Source organism: Engystomops pustulosus, chromosome 3 (genome assembly GCF_040894005.1).
Source record: "Engystomops pustulosus chromosome 3, aEngPut4.maternal, whole genome shotgun sequence".
NCBI lineage: Eukaryota > Metazoa > Chordata > Amphibia > Anura > Leptodactylidae > Engystomops > Engystomops pustulosus.
The window spans coordinates 141,907,475-141,925,459 of record NC_092413.1 but is presented as its reverse complement, the minus strand read 5'-3'; the positions used below and the strand labels follow the sequence as shown (position 1 = coordinate 141,925,459).

The window sequence follows — 17,985 nt, the reverse complement described above, 5'->3', positions numbered from 1 at the left end:
AGTTTCATCTTTGGCATAGTTTGGCAGTGTAAATGAAGCTACCTATTTAACCTTGATATAAGGTCTTGATCTTCCATAGGCCAGACCCTCCCTCACTACACAAATCACCTGATTTGCTTCATCTCAAGCAGCCAAGTTTATGAAAAATGCATAAAAAGGATGATATGGTACATGTGGCGGCATGTGGTGTAATAAGAAATAATGAAACCAGTGCCAGTTACGGAGCAGTTCATGCGTTTCCAGTTCCTGATATTCCAGCTGTATTGCTGAGGCTCTCTGTGTGCCATGTGGGAAATTCTTGTTGTGGTAACAGTTGTTTAGTGCGTGTGTGCCAAGGCCATCTCTATACAGATGTCATCCTTAGTTAGTGTATCCCTATAGGGTTCTATTTGAGGAAGCTGCTATTGCTTGTGATGATTTTTATTATCGGCAAACCATTGGGGAGCCTCTACTGTACGCATTACAAGTCACATAGGAACATAGTCATTTTTTGGGAGAAAGAAGCTAAAGCATTGTTATTACATCGCTGATTGAAAAAAGTCGAGAAAAGGTTTTCAGTTTGTCGTCTTTATCTTCCTTTCAATAAGGTATAAGTCTTATAAGATATACGACTCCTGACATATTTATTTTATGAAATAATTTTATTCCTTTAATTCTCCCAATTCTGGAGAATCTTTTCTTATGACTTTCAGTTGAGTGTTTCCTATGTGGATATTAGCAGTTGGGAGCATGTCCCTGCATAGCATGATATTTTCAGTCAGACTGTTAATGTACGAAGTGGTAACACATAACTGTTCATACAGTGAAATTCCAATGTATGAGAACATTTTATATTTTGTGGAGAACATAAGTCATACTATAAACACATATGTGCGGTGCTGACAGGTCTTTAAATAGTTTAGGAATTGTTCTTAAAATACTCTTTCTCTACATCGTCACCTCTCTCAGAATTATGAGAAGCCATTGTGTGATATGGAGCCAAAGCTATTAAGTGAAAGGAAGCTGAAAATCGTGTTCTATCGGATAAAAGAAATTCTCCAGTGCCACTCACTGTTCCAGATTGCTCTCGCCAGCAGAGTGTCTGAATGGGACACAACTGAAAGGATTGGAGACGTCTTTGTAGCCTCAGTAAGTGAATGATAAAAATCCATGTAGTACATTGCTTTTCTTCTGCGGATAATGCTGATAAATATTATTTACTGGTGTATCTGTTTCTGTAAGATGGCCCTTGGCCCTGACACCCAAACTTCAGCTCAGTACTGTATTAACTGCAGCTGCATTTCGGCCAGCAGACACACTCCTATTCACCCAGCATTAGGCTGATATATTCTTGAATCGCATTGTAGGTATCCATTCCCCTGATCAGGTAAATGAGCTATATATCCCTGTATTATTTTCATTCTGTGCTCTTCACCTGCCCCTACCTATTTTCCCTATATGTGTTGGTTCACCAGGGAGCCAGGAGTTGCAGTTCTATCAGTAGTTACTTATAGGATTTGCATACCATGAGAAATTTGTGTAAATTTAAGACACCTAATAACTCCGTCCCAATATCATAGTCTCAAGTATATAAGGTTGGAAAAAGACACTAACCTATAAGATTATATAGGTAAGTATATAGATTATATAGACAGATGATTTTTCACCATAACCTCTGATATTTTTGCTCGCAAGAAAGTTATCACTTGAACAAGTACAAAGAATCTGCCATAACAACCTCCTGCGGCAGAGAGTTACATAGTCTCACTGCTCTTACAGTAAAGAATCCCTGTCTATGGCGATGGTAGAATCCCCTCTCCTCTAGGCAAAGAGGATGCCCCTGTCTATGGCAATGGTAGAACGACCTCTCTCCTAGATGTACAGGATGCCCCCTGTCTATGGCGATGGTAGAACGATCTCTCTCCTAGATGTACAGGATGCTCCCTGTCTATGGCGATGGTAAAACCATCATTCCCCTAGATGTACAGGATGCCCCCTGTCTATGGCGATGGTAGAACCACCTCTCCTAAATGTACAGGATGCTCCCTGTCTATGGCGATGGTAGAACGATCTCTCTCCTAGATGTACAGGATGCCCCCTGTCTATGGCGATGGTAGAACGATCTTTCTCCTAGATGTACAGGATGCTCCCTGTCTATGGCGATGGTAGAACAATCTCTCTCCTAGATGTACAGGATGCTCCCTGTCTATGGCGATGGTAAAACCATCATTCCCCTAGATGTACAGGATGCCCCCTGTCTATGGCAATGGTAGAACCACGTCTCCCCTAGATGTACAGGATGCTCCCTGTCTATGGCGATGGTAGAACGACCTCTCTCCTAGATGTACAGGATGCCCCCTGTCTATGGCGATGGTAGAACGATCTCTCTCCTAGATGTACAGGATGCTCCCTGTCTATGGCGATGGTAAAACCATCATTCCCCTAGATGTACAGGATGCCCCCTGTCTATGGCGATGGTAAAACAACCTCTCTCCTAGATGTACAGGATGCCCCCTGTCTATGGCGATGGTAAAACGATCTCTCTCCTAGATGTACAGGATGCTCCCTGTCTATGGCGATGGTAAAACAACCTCTCTCCTAGATGTACAGGATGCCCCCTGTCTATGGCGATGGTAGAACAACCTCTCACCTAGATGTACAGGATGCTCCCTGTCTATGGCGATGGTAGAACCACCTCTCGTCTAGGCAAAGAGGATGCCCCCTGTCTATGGCGATGGTAGAACGACCTCTCCCCTAGATGTACAGGATGCCCCCTGTCTATGGTGATGGTAGAACCACCTCTCCTCTAGGCAAAGAGGATGCCCCTCTGTCTATGGCGATGGTAGAACGACCTCTCCCCTAGATGTACAGGATGCCCCCTGTCTATGGCGATGGTAAAACCACCGTTCCCCTAGATGTAGAGGATGCCCCCTGTCTATGGTGATGGTAGAACGACCTCTCACCTAGATGTACAGGATGCCCCCTGTCTATGGCGATGGTAGAACCACCTCTCCTCCAGGCATAGAGGATGCCTCATTGTCCTGGTCACAGGCCGGGTATAAAAAGATATTTTGAGTGATCCCTGTACCTCCCATTCAGGTATTTGTACATTGTAATGCTCCTCGGCCTACCTCTCAGTCTGGAAAAAATTCCAGCCACTGGGAGCTGCCAAAAGTTCAGTAAGTGTGTTGCTGCAGACATGAGTAGACAGCTTTTCAGTTTGGTTTGTCGATCCATGTGATGCTCTTAAACTTTGTAGTGTATTTTCAATTTTACATAAAAAGTTTCATTTGAAATGACTGTTTTGTTTACTACAATTTACAGTTTTCAAAATCCATGGTACTTGATGCTTATAGTGAATACGTCAACAATTTTAGCACTGCAGTTGGAGTCCTCAGGAAAACTTGTGCCACCAAACCAGCATTTCTGGAATTTTTAAAAGTAAGTTTAATACTGCTATGCATAATGTCCTTTTATTGTTTGTTACAATTAGTAAAGCAAGGCTGTGTTGGTAAAGCGGAAGCTCCCCCGGGACAGTGCCATTTCTGTCTCAAATAAAGCAAATCAATGTGGGAGTCCATCATTGAAACAGACGGCAAGTTGTTTTAGCTTGATTAATCCTACACGGCTGGATGTGATCAATGCCAAAGAGTGTTTAGCCTTTATTTGCTATTTCTATCAATGTTAGGCCAAATGGGGAAACCTCATCAAACATCATCATTAAATGTCATTTTGCCACATATGATGGTTTTAACATATTGGAAAAAATATAACAATATGACTAAAAATATCGATCCAAATTGTAGGTCCTCAATATCATACTATGGGGAGTCTTGGGGCGGACTAGGAAATTAAAGTGGCCCCATGTTGTGGGTTGGTCCAAATTCCCAGAAGGTGTAGTCAACAAAGGTGGGCAGGGTCAGAATATTAACCACAGCCATGTTTGTGGTAGGTTAGCTCCATGGGATAGGGCCTAACTTGCTGATCAGAGCTGAGACCCCGGCAGATCGCGAGAAGGAGGGGTCCGACCAACCCCTCACCACTCCTCAGACTAATGGAGCAGACGGCCGCGCATTACCGTTCTGCTCCATTAATCTCAATGCAGCTGACAGAGATCGTCAAGTGCAGCGCTGAGTAATCTGTGTGCGCTATATAAATAAAGGAATTATTATTATTTTTGTTACTATGGGATCTTCTGTTACAGCAGAGCCAAGATTGCAGCCCTGATCGCATAACTCTATACGGCTTGATGATGAAGCCAATCCAGCGCTTCCCACAATTTATTCTCTTGCTACAGGTCAGTGTTTATCCGTATATATTGTCCACAGTAAATTAATATAATAGTTTACATTTTTAAAAAAATATTTTCCAGCTGCAAAGTTTTATATTTAAACTGAAGAAAATTTGGCATCTTGATTTTTTTTTATGCCAGGACCACAAATTTCAAGGAAATCTACCATTGGGAATCAACTTGTTTAAGTAGTTCCCGATGTAGATTCCCCCTCCTGGCAGCATCTTCACACTGTTTTTACCTAATTCTGGTATGAAGCCTTTTCCATTAATTTGCATAAAGAAGGAATACAGTTTATTTGTGCAAAGGCTGCTGGGGGCATGAAGTGGCCTCAGAGAGCTCCGGTGGCGAAGGCAACTCTGTGCCCCCAGTAGCCCCTGCATACCCACTTGGCTTTTCCACTTACAGGGTAGAATTTGCTTTTTTTTTTGCAATTTTTTTAATGTTTGATTTTAGTCCCGCTACATGGAGTATATATGCCCTGATAAATTTAAAGCTTTGCTGTGGTTGTATTGTAAGCATATTTTTGTTCTTGTGCTCCGGCTTATAAAATTATTTTTAGCATGGTTTCCCTGAAATTTTTCTCTTTTTTTTTTTTTTTGTAGGACATGTTGAAAAACACAATAAAGGGTCATCCCGACCGACTACCCCTACAAATGGCTCTTACAGAGCTGGAAACATTAGCAGACAAACTCAATGAGAGGAAGCGGGATGCAGATCAACGCTGTGAAATTAAGCAAATTGCCAAAGCAATGAATGAAAGGTATCTCAACAAGGTTAGTAGAAGTGATATTAACATATTTATATACGCATATGCAAATCTAAAATATTATAAACATATGCAACAAGCCTTGAGGGTTCTCGGCAGTAGTGGATAATAATATGAGTGGTTTGGGAGGTAGCCCAGGGCCCAAGCCCACCTATGAAAAATACCTCTATATGCAATAACCTTTTGTCTCAGAACTCTGCGGTGTCTGTTTCTCTGGTCTTCTTACTGAACACTTATCTTTAAATTGACACGTAATACTTGGTCAGGACTCCCGGTGCATCACCTTAATGGTGCATGGTGATCTCCTGGTGGCATTGCAGAGGTGTTATGGAAGCCCCGATTGCTTCAATAGCAGCCTTCAGCTCCTCTGCATTATAGTCTGGTGTCTTTCATCTCCCTCTTGACAATATTCCATGGATTCTCTATGGGGTTAAGGTCAGATCACTGGCCAATCATTACACCAGTTATTGGTACTTTTGGCAGTCTGGAGAGGTGCCAGTTGCTTCTGGGGAATGAAAATTTTATCTCGGCAGAGGGGAGCATTAAGTGCTATAAAATATCCTGGTAAATGACTGCACTGATTTTGATCTTGATAAAACACAGTGGACCTACACCAGTAGATGATTGATTGTGAAAACTTCACAGTAGTCCTGAAGCAGCTTGGATTGTGGCCACTCCACTCTCACCAGACTATGGGACCTTAATTTGGAAATGAAATTCAAAATGTATTTTCATTAGAAAACACCTTGGATTACTGAGCAACAGTGCAGTTCTTTTTCTCCTTAGCCAAGGTAAGACACCTCTGACATGGTCTATTGCCCAGGAAAGGATTGACACCTGGAATGGCCCATGTCTTGGATACCTCTGTGTGTGGTGGCTTTTGAAGCACTGACTCCAGCAGCAGTCCACTCTCCTCCAAATCTTTGAATGACCTTTTCTTAAGAAGCCATCAAGGCTGTGGAAATCCCGGTTACTTGTGCACTTTTTTACTACCACACTTTTTTTTACCAATCAACTTTCCATTTATTTGCTTTGATACAGCACTCTATGAAAAGCCAGCTTATTTAGCAATGACCTTTAGTGGTTAACCCTCCTTGTTGAGTGTGTCAGTGACTGCCTTCGGTACATCTGTCAAGTCAGCAGTCTTCCCCATGATTGCGTCTCCTACTGAACCAGACTAAGGGACCTTTTAAATAACTTAGGAAGACTATTCTAATGTTCTATATGAGTTTCACTTCTTGAATTACTAAAAATTCTAATTCATATACCTTACACAGTTCTCTATAAATGGTTTACAGCTGATACTTTGCCAAACTTCTGACAGGAACTAAAGTGTGAAAAACTTACATTTTAATTTATTTCTCAAATTACTCATCAATGCAATTGATAATAAAATATCTGATATTATGTTTGTCAATCAATGGAATCCTGTATTTACTTTAATCTGTACAGTATGTCCATCAGGCTTTCCTCCAAAGTTTAATTGTGACTATTTTCCTTTTAAATCTAGCTCCTCAGTAATGGAAGCAGATACCTCATCCGATCAGATGACATGGTAGAAACTGTGTACAATGAGAAGGGCGAGATCCTGAAAACCAAGCAGAGACGTCTCTTTATGCTGAATGATGTACTGATGTGTGCTACAGCTAATTCAAGGTTGGTTCTATATTTAATCATACCTTGTTAGAAATGGCGCAAAAGCAATTACCAAAATTGAAACGAGGAACAAAGCAACAAGATTCTACTTTAGGCAGCCATTACTGGTGTCAAACTCTCCCACTTGCCCGCATATGCTATTATGTTAACTTCCAGGACGCCATAGCAAGACCTGGTGCTTCCTGGGATTTAACATGAACTACTGAGCACAGTGGCCACTGCAAATGCAAGAGATTTAAGCTAGATAAAGATTTAGAGATACAAATGCTTTGTGTTACAGTTTATTCATTTTTTCCCCTTGATTTTTCTTAAGTGTACAGCCAATTCAAGTGGTTACTGCATACAGCTGAAACCCCACTCATCCATGGAAACCAGCGGCTGGGTGCTTTTACAAGTAAACTACAGTTGCACTCGCACGTTCTGTCTTGATTACTTTTCAAAACGCAGTACAGATGAAACAGGAAGCGGCTTGGCACAAGCATATGTGATTGGTAACAAGCGCCATGTGTCTTGCATTGTTGACATGCAAAACACAGGGTAGTCGTTACCGATTGTAAACTTCACCTCAGGCCTCTTGGTGTGTCTTTTCCTTTACACCTGATACGGTATAATGGAAAGATTTGCACCTTTTTCTGTGTCCGCAAAACAAAATGGGGGACATTTACTATGGCGTTTCCGTTAGTTTTGTGGCGCTCTCAACACATGTTCTGCTCTCAGACCTATTTATTATCTGGCGGCGCCAGAAAAAATGACTTTTTCCGTCTGCTCCGACTGTTCTTCGAAAAGGGGCGTGGCTTTGGCGGAGTGGAAACTCAGACACAATTACTATGTGTCGCAGCCCTTTTTGGGCGGTGTAAACTGACGGAAAGTAGACCAGAAGAAAACTGGTCTAGCAGGGACTGTTGGACACATTTCTGGTGCTCGGGACAGATTTTGTCCCAGGGACAGAAAATAGTCTCGGCGCCAGAAATGTCTCTGCACAGCTCTACAATATTAAATGTGTGTCTTCTTACCGAGAGCAGGTCGGTAACAAAGCCAATGCAGACACCGACACTGTAAGTAAATGTCCCCCAATGTGTATTGAAAAAAAGCAAAACCTGCACAGCTCAAAATAAATAGTCCAATTATACCATATCCTGCCTGCTATCGCCAAGACACTCATAGAACTACCCAATAAACAAAGAGACAAAGAGAAGTGTGTATAGGCAAAAAATATATATACAAATCTTTATTAGTGCCAAATCATTACCAATCAACAAATATTTTGTTAAAAACACTTAAAAAGTACATCCGTACATGTCACCTAGACCCTTCTACAGACCATGATAAGCCGATTTAAATCACATATCTTTCTATACCAGATCAAAATATTCTTGCCGCATCAACCATCATTGTGAACAGTTTTGTGTTCAAAAGTGAGCAGTACCACCAAGTACAAACATTAACACACCCAATGGAGATAATGGCACAGTCAATGGAAGTACTAAAAAATCATGGGTTATCGGTACATAGTTACCAATCCATTACAGGCAGTCCCCGGGTTACGTACAAGATAGGGTCTGGAGATTTGTTCTTAAGTTGAATTTGTATGTAAGTCGAAACTGTATATTTTATAATTGAATTTCTAGACAATTTTTTTTCTTTTGTCCCAGTGACAATTGGAGTTTCAAAATTTTTGCTGTAATTGGAGCAAGGATTATCAATAAAGCTTCATCATAGACACCTTACAGCTGATCATTGCAGTCTGGGACTATACTAAAGCATCCAGAGAGCTTCACCAGAGGTCACAGTGGGCTGAGAGGTCCGTCTGTAACTATGGGTTGTCTGTAAGTCGGGTGTCCTTAAGTAGGGGACCGCCTGTATTCCCGTAGCAGCCAGTATGAAAGACAAATGTGAGAAAAAACCACACGCGTTTCGTTGTTGATTGCGACTTCCTCAGGGGTCCATCATTTAATTAAAATATATGCCTTGTATATATACCTCCCTGGGGTTTTTAGCACACCAATAAGAGATGAATCACGTACCCATTAACACACAAACCATACACCTGTGTTTCCATGATGACGGCGGGTAGCTAAAAACTCGCGAACAAAATGCAGAAATGGCTCTGTCACTAAGGCATTCATTACATTCACTGACCAAAACAGGTGTGAATGAAGATTTTGTCCAGGTTCAGATGGACTTGTTCATTCTATGGAAAATGGACTTTAGGTTGGTTGTATTTCCTGGAGCAACCTGCAGGTGTCAGTACTTACATCTACATTATCACATATGAAAGGTTTGGCTGCCTCCCTGCAAGACACCTGGACTAGGGTCAATTTATCCATTTCTATGGCACCATTAATGTATAGATGGCTCCTAATGGCAGGGTGCGAGCCTGATCCTGCATTTGTGTCATGTTAAAGACAGTGTAAAGCACACACATGAAGCTGGTAAATATCTCACTACATATGGTCCATATTTCCCAGACTGAACATGGCTGCCCTAAACCAACCCATGCATATGCTGAGGAAATCAGCCATTCTTTCTACAGCTAGAATGTGTGCCATGCCATTGCTATCGATTCATGCACAAATCCATATGTTCCTTGTCCCTCTGTGTGAGCCAACTGACCAAGATGCTTGAGGTCCTATTCCTGCCTGTGTATGCGGCTCAATTGTCATTGGCACGTAAATAGTGGTCACCCACCGATGACACATGGGATGCGCATTACAGCCCATGGAAGCGTTGTTTGTGTCCCAGATAACTGCATGTGCTGTGCTCAGGATTGTAATAGGAGTATAAGCAGATATATGTACATCTATAGCTCCACTACTTTCATTCCTGGCCAGTAGATGGCAGCAGATTGCATTTAGAGATAGACTTGACCTAAATGGTATATACACTTGTGTGCAGATCCAGTTTTCTGTCACAAAATTATCAGAAAATAGGGAGAAAAGCATAAGGGAGTCCGATAAATCTGCTATATGTATGATCATATTGATAACCATATGGACTTATAATTATTGGGCTGCTCTGTATAAAACTAGCTTTATTTTATGCATGATCTTAATTAACTTGTAACAAAGACCAGGTTTTATAAAAGTGAAATATATATACTCACTAATAAAATATATGCAGATATAATACTGGTATCCTAAAGAAATGAATTTGTAAATAAATGTATAATGTGTGTGCAAGCAATTTGATGCAATTTTATGTGAACCATTGTTTGCATTCATTTATCCTGCTTTTTCTTGTGGGTACAAATCAACACTATTGTCTTGTACCGTTCATGAATGTATTATCTATTACATAAACATCAGTGTGCAACAACGCTTAAGTTACACTAATAACTATCTTCAGGAATTTAGCCACAGGCCTGTGGGCCTTGGTGCAAGAGTTACCACAATTATTTACAATTCAGTGTCCACTCAATAACAACTATGCCCCACACTGTAGTCCTAAATAATATACAACCCTCACAATACAGCTGTTTTCCTAGAATCCCCATTCTGCTTATACTCAAGTGTGTGTGTGTATAAAATATATTTAATAGTTCGCTCCAGTGCTTAACCCCCCCCCCCCCACCCCTATCCTCCTCTCCTTGCGGCTGCACCACCACCACGTCATAGCATGTGTGCAGGCAGATAAGGAATGAGAAGAGGACACCAGGGTTGACCACCAAAAGTTTTAAGGGGGCTTGCTGGACATGTTATTACTGAGTGGGGGCCATGCTTGGCATTTACTAGTTAGTGCGGGCCATGCTGGGCATTTTATTCAATTGTAGCAGCTGCATTTCTCACCCTAGGGCCACTGAGCCTTCCCTGATGGGGCCTAACCTGTTTTGTGGGAAAACCCATTTAAAACTGACTTGACTACTTTGTTTAGTATATATTTTGTAGCCAACATTAAGTTATTGATATATTAACATTTTTTGCAATATGACTTCTTTTGTCATGTAAAGTTACTAAAGATGAACATTACTAAATAACATCACTTTTGACAGCACTTTATATGCCTCTGTTTATTTTCTATACCTGACTCTTCTTTGGGACCTAGTACAGGTAACTGAGAACGTCTCTTTCTATCTTAGATCATCTAATGAAGGCAGTAATGTGGCTACAAGTCAAAAATACTTGCTAAAATGGAGTGTACCATTGGGGCATGTTGAAGTTATTGAATATGGGGAAAGTGAGGAACAAGGAAATCCGTCACGGTTTTCTTCTTTACATGCAGCTGAGAAAGTTGTTTGTGTCAAACCAAGTAAGTAACTTTGTGCAGAAAATGAATATATACCTTTCTACTGTTTCTTGTAGCATTCTTTTGGTTAGCACATCCTGCACAGTACTCCTCACATTGGGGCACATTTACTTGCCTGTCCCTGCGCGATCCCGGAGGTGCGATCCCTGATGAGAATGCACAGCTTCCGCGATTCACTGACATCGTGCACCCTATATCCTGCATGTGTCACTTCCCCGCTCAGGTCCGCCGGAGTTCACTTTCTTCTTCCCGGTGCATGTAAGTGCATTATATGCGACACAATTTTAATGTAAAAGCCCACGGTTTGTCCAGATCCGTGGGATCGGCCCACGGCCCGCCCCCAGATTTTGTGTCACATGAAAGCCGGTGCTATTGCGACACAATCTGATCGTGTGCAACACAATCCCCTTTTAAATCCCTGTCCCTGCAGAGCGATCCCCAAAGGAAATGCGGCCGTGGGACCCTTAGTAAATAAGGCCCCATTGTGTTTTAGTGGACTGTTTTCCCACATATTGCTCGAGTGAAATAATTATTCTTTAACTATTACCTTATATACTCGAGTATAAGCCTAGTTTTTCAGCACAAAAAATGTGCTGAAAAACCCAAACTCGGCTTATACTCGAGTCAAAAAAATAAATAAATCAAAACTCGCCTTTCTGGCGGCACCCGTAGATCTTCTGTGCGATCCATCCGGTATTGTTGTGCTGCACAACGGGGAAGGGGAGGGCTATATACACTGGGGCAGGGGCTGGCAGGCTATATACACTGGGGCAGGGGCTGGCAGGCTATATACACTGGGGCAGGGTCTGGCAGGCTATATACACTGGGGCACGGTCTGGCAGGCTATATACACTGGGGCAGGGGCTGGCAGGCTATATACACTGGGGCAGGGGCTGGCAGGCTATATACACTGGGGCAGGGGCTGGCAGGCTATATACACTGGGGCAGGGGCTGGCAGGCTATATACACTGGGGCAGGGGCTGGCAGGCTATATACACTGGGGCAGGGGCTGGCAGGCTATATACACTGGGGCAGGGGCTGGCAGGCTATATACACTGGGGCAGGGGCTGGCAAGCTATATACACTGGGGCAGGGGCTGGCAAGCTATATACACTGGGACAGGGGCTGGCTGGCTACATACTGGAGAGGCTGTGACCAATGCATTTCCCACCCTCGGCTTATACTCGAGTCAATAGGTTTTCACAGTTTTTTGTGGTAAAATTAGGGGCCTCGGCTTATACTCGAGTATATACGGTATGTTTTATTTTCTCATAATTATATTTACTGTTCTCATATTTATATTTACTGTTCAGTGGCTCCTTTCATGAGGTTTTCCAGCCCTACACTAACATAACTATACAGGCAGTCCCCGGGTTACATACAAGATATGGTCTGGAGGTTTGTTCTTAAGTTGAATTTGTATGTAAGTCGAAACTGTATATTTTATAATGGAAGTTCTAGACAATTTTTTTTCTTTTGCCCTAGTGACAATTGGAGTTTCAAAATTTTTGGTGTAATTGGACCAAGGATTATCAATAAAGCTTCATTACAGACATCTTACAGCTGATCATTGCAGTCTGGGACTATAGTAAAGCATCCAGAGAGCTTCACCAGAGGTCACAGTGGGCAGAGGGGTCTGCAAGTCGGGTGTCCTTAAGTAGGGGACCGCCTGTATATGAACATTTGGGTTTTGACAACAGGGACCCCTTTGCACATAAACAAGTTTCACAGTATGCACTGAGCAGGATATAGTCTGTAAGCCAAACTTCCGACTTCTCAGACTCCAACTCCATCAAAATGGTCACTGACTCCGCCTCCACAACCCTGTTTTTCTGGTCACTCTAGCAGCTCTTATTTAAGCTTTCCATCCCAGTAACTTCTACATCTGATCTGCAGTGGAGGAGCTTCACTACTGAGCAAGTGTAGCATATATTCATCTTAACTAAAAACGTAGAAGAGGGGTGCAAAACCTGCAGGTCAAATGCAGCCTCAGGTTTCAGCCCACACACTGCTGACATTCGGTGACCAATGAGCACTTCCATAACTGAGAGAAGCATTCATTGGTGCAGGCAGCCTGGTGGACTCATAATGCGTCAGGACCCAAAGCAAAACAGCCCTGGAGCAGAAGAGGACCCAGGAGTGGTAAGTACTTGTCAGCTTCACTGCACTTTACAGTGCCCGGGTCTTCTCCTGCTCTGGTTTCTGATGCCAATGCATACAACCAGCATGGAACAAAGAGCAGAGCGGCACATGGAGGAGAGAAGAAACTGCAGTGTGGTGCAGGGAGGAGAAGAGGAGCCAGGGAAGGACAGAATTTTCTTTTTCTACACTATTTTCCTGCTTTGCTTGGCTATAACTGACCCTCAGCAGATTTATCTTTCCATTTAGTCTTCAAACATATTTACATACATATTTTAGACATAGTGTTGCTGGATGTTACAATCCACATACCGTATATACTCGAGTATAAGCTGACCCGGGGATAAGCCGAGACCCCTAATTTTACCAACAAAAACTGGGAAAAACTACTGACTCGAGTATAAGCCGAGGGTGGGAAATGCATTGGTCAACCCACCCCCAATAGTATACAGCCTGTCAGCCCCCAGTAGTATACAGCCTGTCAGCCCCCAGTAGTATACAGCCTGTCAGCCCCCAATAGTATACAGCCTGTCAGCCCCAGTAGTATACAGCCTGTCAGCCCCCAGTAGTATTTAGCAGCCCCTTGTAGTATCCAGCAGCCCCTAGTAGTATACAGCAAGCCCCTAGTAGTATACATCAGCCACCAGTAGTATACGGCAGCCCCTAGTAGTATACAGCAGCCCCTAGTAGTATGCAGCAAGACCCTAGTGGTATACAGCAAGCCCCTAGTGGTATACAGCAAGCCCCTAGTGGTATACAGCAAGCCCCTAGTGGTATACAGCAAGCCCCTAGTGGTATACAGCAAACCCCTAGTAGTATACAGCAGCCCCTAGTAGTATACAGCAGCCCCTAGTAGTATACAGCAGCCCCCAGTAGTATACAGCCTGTCAGCCCCCAGTAGTATACAGCCTGTCAGCCCCCAGTAGTATACAGCCTGCCAGCCGCCATGTAGTATTTAGCAGCCCCTAGTAGTATACAGCAAGCCCCTAGTAGTATACAGCAAGCCCCTAGTAGTATACAGCAGCCCCTAGTAGTATACAGCAGCCCCTAGTAGTATACAGCAGCCCCTAGTAGTACACAGCAGCCCCTAGTGGTACACAGCAAGCCCCTTGTGGTAAACATCAAGCCCCTAGTGGTAAACATCAAGCCCCTAGTAGTATACAGCAAGCCCCTAGTAGTATACAGCAGCCCCTAGTAGTATACAGCAAGCCCCTAGTAGTATACAGCAAGCCCCTAGTAGTATACAGCAAACCCCTAGTAGTATACAGCAGCCCCTAGTAGTATACAGCAGCCCCTAGTAGTATACAGCAGCCCCTAGTAGTACACAGCAGCCCCTAGTGGTACACAGCAAGCCCCTAGTGGTACACAGCAAGCCCCTAGTGGTATACAGCAAGCCCCTAGTGGTTAACAGCAAGCCCCTAGTAGTATACAGCAAGCCCCTAGTAGTATACAGCAGCCCCTAGTAGTATACAGCAAGCCCCTAGTAGTATACAGCAAGCCCCTAGTAGTATACAGCAAACCCCTAGTAGTATACAGCAGCCCCTAGTAGTATACAGCAGCCCCTAGTAGTATACAGCAGCCCCCAGTAGTATACAGCCTGTCAGCCCCCAGTAGTATACAGCCTGTCAGCCCCCAGTAGTATACAGCCTGTCAGCCCCCAGTAGTATACAGCCTGCCAGCCGCCATGTAGTATTTAGCAGCCCCTAGTAGTATACAGCAAGCCCCTAGTAGTATACAGCAAGCCCCTAGTAGTATACAGCAGCCCCTAGTAGTATACAGCAGCCCCTAGTAGTATACAGCAGCCCCTAGTAGTACACAGCAGCCCCTAGTGGTACACAGCAAGCCCCTAGTGGTATACAGCAAGCCCCTAGTGGTTAACAGCAAGCCCCTAGTAGTATACAGCAAGCCCCTAGTAGTATACAGCAGCCCCTAGTAGTATACAGCAAGCCCCTAGTAGTATACAGCAAGCCCCTAGTAGTACACAGCAGCCCCTAGTAGTATACAGCAAGCCTTAAGTGGTATACAGCAAGCCCCTAGTGGTATACAGCAAGCCCCTATTGGTATACAGCAGCCCCTAGTAGTATACAGCAAGCCCCTAGTAGTATACAGCAAGCCCCTAGTAGTATACAGCCGCCCCTGGCAGTATACAGCAGCCCCTGGTAGTATACAGCAGCCCCTAGTAGTATACAGCAGCCTGCCCCCACGGACCTTAAAAAAATAAACTTAAATACTCACCCTCCGATGTCGGCGCGGCTTACCGATGTCCCTGATGTCAGTGCGTCCCGTCTTCTTTCTTCTCCGCAGCTCCTCTTCATTCTTCCGGCATGGACGCGGTCATGTTTTCTTCTAGCATGCGCATACTATGACGCGGCTGCTGCTGACGTCATAGTATGCGCGGCCTTGAAGAAAACATGGCCACGTCAATGCCGGAAGAGAGAAGAGGAGCCGCGGAGAAGAAAGAAGACAGGACGCGCTGACATCGGGGACATCGGTAAGCCGTGCTGACGTCGGAGGGTGAGTATTTAAGTTTATTTTTTTTAACTGGGTAATTTTTCTTAATAATAGACTCGTTTATAAGCCGAGGGGACGTTTTTCAGCACATTTTTTGTGCTGAAAAACTCGGCTTATAAACGAGTATATACGGTATGTTTTCCATGGTAAAACTGCCATTTATAGAAATCAGAATCTCTCACTATATGTAATATTGTATGTGTTATGTACAATACTTTTCTTAGCTTCTTGCATAACTGCATTTAGTATCTTAACCATGGACCCTTTTGGGGTCCATGTAATCTTAGGTTATTTCATGCAAATTTCTACCTTTCCTTATTAAACTGTTGATGTATGTAGGCTTCCTTTTAAGACTTGGTGTAATATGAAGAATGATTAAGATGATGTTATATTTGTCATCTAAAATCCATTCTGATATACAATGTCAAACACAAATCTGACCATGTAAGTCTGTCTGGAGCCTCTAATGCCCAACACTGTTCCATCAAATGGATTCACACAATGACGGAAATTTAGTTCCCCTTGTTTTACACAGATGCAGATCTTCCTTTCCTCTTGCTTTCTCTTGAACAATGCTGTACTTGCTCAGCTCCACCACTATGTGGTCAACAGAGCCCTCCTTCTCCCATGAGTTTTGTCTTGTCACTATAAGCGGCATGATTAAAGCCCGGATCTGCCCTCATTGCAGTGGCCTGACACAATAACAGCATTCTTGTCCGTTCATTCCACTCATTAGCATTTCTGAATACCAATTTTCAGTTTGAGATGTTCATCTTACATGTTCAGTGAGGATGTAATTTAATGTTTTTATTGTTTTGTTTTTTTAAAAATCTTTTTTGTCCTTTGCATACACACATCTGAGCTGTTATGTTATAATTTAAAAAAAGTATGTGTGCCTTTTACCATTTTATTTACTGTACATGGATCATATGATGGAGATGAGTTCTGGTTATGAGTCCACCTCTTTAGAATTCAAAATACAGATAAAACCATTTGTTATGTATGACTGGCATTTTACAAAAGTGAAGATTTACTACATTAACTGGAATAAAAAACAACTGTAACTTACACAATGAAAGAACTTGTTTTATTGGGATTTTGTTTATATCTGAATGTATATATAAGTGGCTAGGGGTGTAATGTATTTGTTTACACCTTTTACATAGTGTTTTTTGAATGGACGGTCTTGGTGTCTTTTTCCCTTGTGAAAGTAAACCATAGCGAGCAATAATAACATTTGATTTACCCAGAGCAGTTTTGGAATCTGATTTCCTGCATTGACACTTGTACTTGTCAATTTTCTGTAATCTTTCAGAACACAGTAGATCTTTTGCCCTAAACCACTTCTTTTGCTCCGCACCTTATTCTACCCTCACACAATATAATTCCTCTCATAGTGCCCTCCATCTCGCCCTCACATTGTTTAAACCTTTGCTCCATTTCACACTGCAGCCACCTGATATTATGCCCAAACCCCCCCCCCCCCCTCTTATTGTGACCCCCCCCCAGAAGCTTCCCCTCTTATTGTGGACCCTCCCCCCAGCAGCTTCCCCTCTTATTGTGAATTCCCCAGCAGTTTCCCCTATTGTTGTATTCCACCCAGCAGCTTCACCTTACATTGTAGTTCCCCCCCTCATAAACTTCCCCTCATATTATCCCCCCAGTATCCCCCCTCACATTGTGATCCCTCACCTCCTTCATTCCTTGTTGCTCCTTAGTAATGAAAACAGGAAAGTTGCTCACATCTCCCTGCGGCTGCTCTCTTCATTTTCTTCTATTAAAATAACAACTGAAGTCTGAAATATACAAGTTTATGTCATACCACAACAAATACTAGATGCTTATTTTTGATAGTTTACTGTTTGAATAGGAATATATAGTCTGAAAAATCATAGTTGGGCTGCAATCACACGAATGTGAGCGGGAAGGCTGTACATACGTCCGTCCATAGACAGCAATAAATAGCTGCATGGAACGGTCTGGTGAGCATAATATGTACTCATTGTACCGTTCCATAGCTGCAAAAAGATAGAGTATGCTCTATCTTTGGTCGTTTTTAGGGCCGTGTTGCATTATTTTCAGTGGAGAGAGGAGGGGTCACCCCTCTTATCCAGCGCGATTCACATATGACTGCCTTGCTACGGCCAGACTGTTTGTGTAAATGCAGACTTACCATATATACCTCGAGTATAAGTCGACCCGAGTATAAACAGAGGTCCCTAATTTGGCCACAAATAACTGGGAAAACTTATTGACTCAAGTATAATCTTTGGGTGGGAAATGCATTGGCCACAGCCCCCTAGAAATGTAATGCTCAATGCAGCAGCCCCCCTAGTAATGAAACACCGGTTGCTGCTGACCCCCAAGTAATGAAATTCCCTGCAGCAGCAGACCCCCT

The 17,985-nt window shown here is 43.0% G+C and overlaps 1 protein-coding gene across 3 annotated transcripts in view; it reads left to right on the top strand.

The window, feature by feature from the left end:
- ARHGEF10 (Rho guanine nucleotide exchange factor 10) overlaps positions 1 to 17,985 on the top strand; it is a 126,618-nt gene that overhangs the window by 79,320 nt on the left and 29,313 nt on the right. For 2 of the 3 annotated variants that reach the window (XM_072142331.1, XM_072142329.1), the window contains 6 exons: positions 949 to 1,128; positions 3,304 to 3,420; positions 4,184 to 4,276; positions 4,876 to 5,046; positions 6,550 to 6,695; positions 10,771 to 10,940. In XM_072142331.1, the coding sequence (XP_071998432.1) occupies positions 949 to 1,128; positions 3,304 to 3,420; positions 4,184 to 4,276; positions 4,876 to 5,046; positions 6,550 to 6,695; positions 10,771 to 10,940 (877 nt within the window). The remainder of the gene's footprint in view (positions 1 to 948; positions 1,129 to 3,303; positions 3,421 to 4,183; positions 4,277 to 4,875; positions 5,047 to 6,549; positions 6,696 to 10,770; positions 10,941 to 17,985) is intronic. The other variant, XM_072142330.1, reaches the window with a different exon arrangement.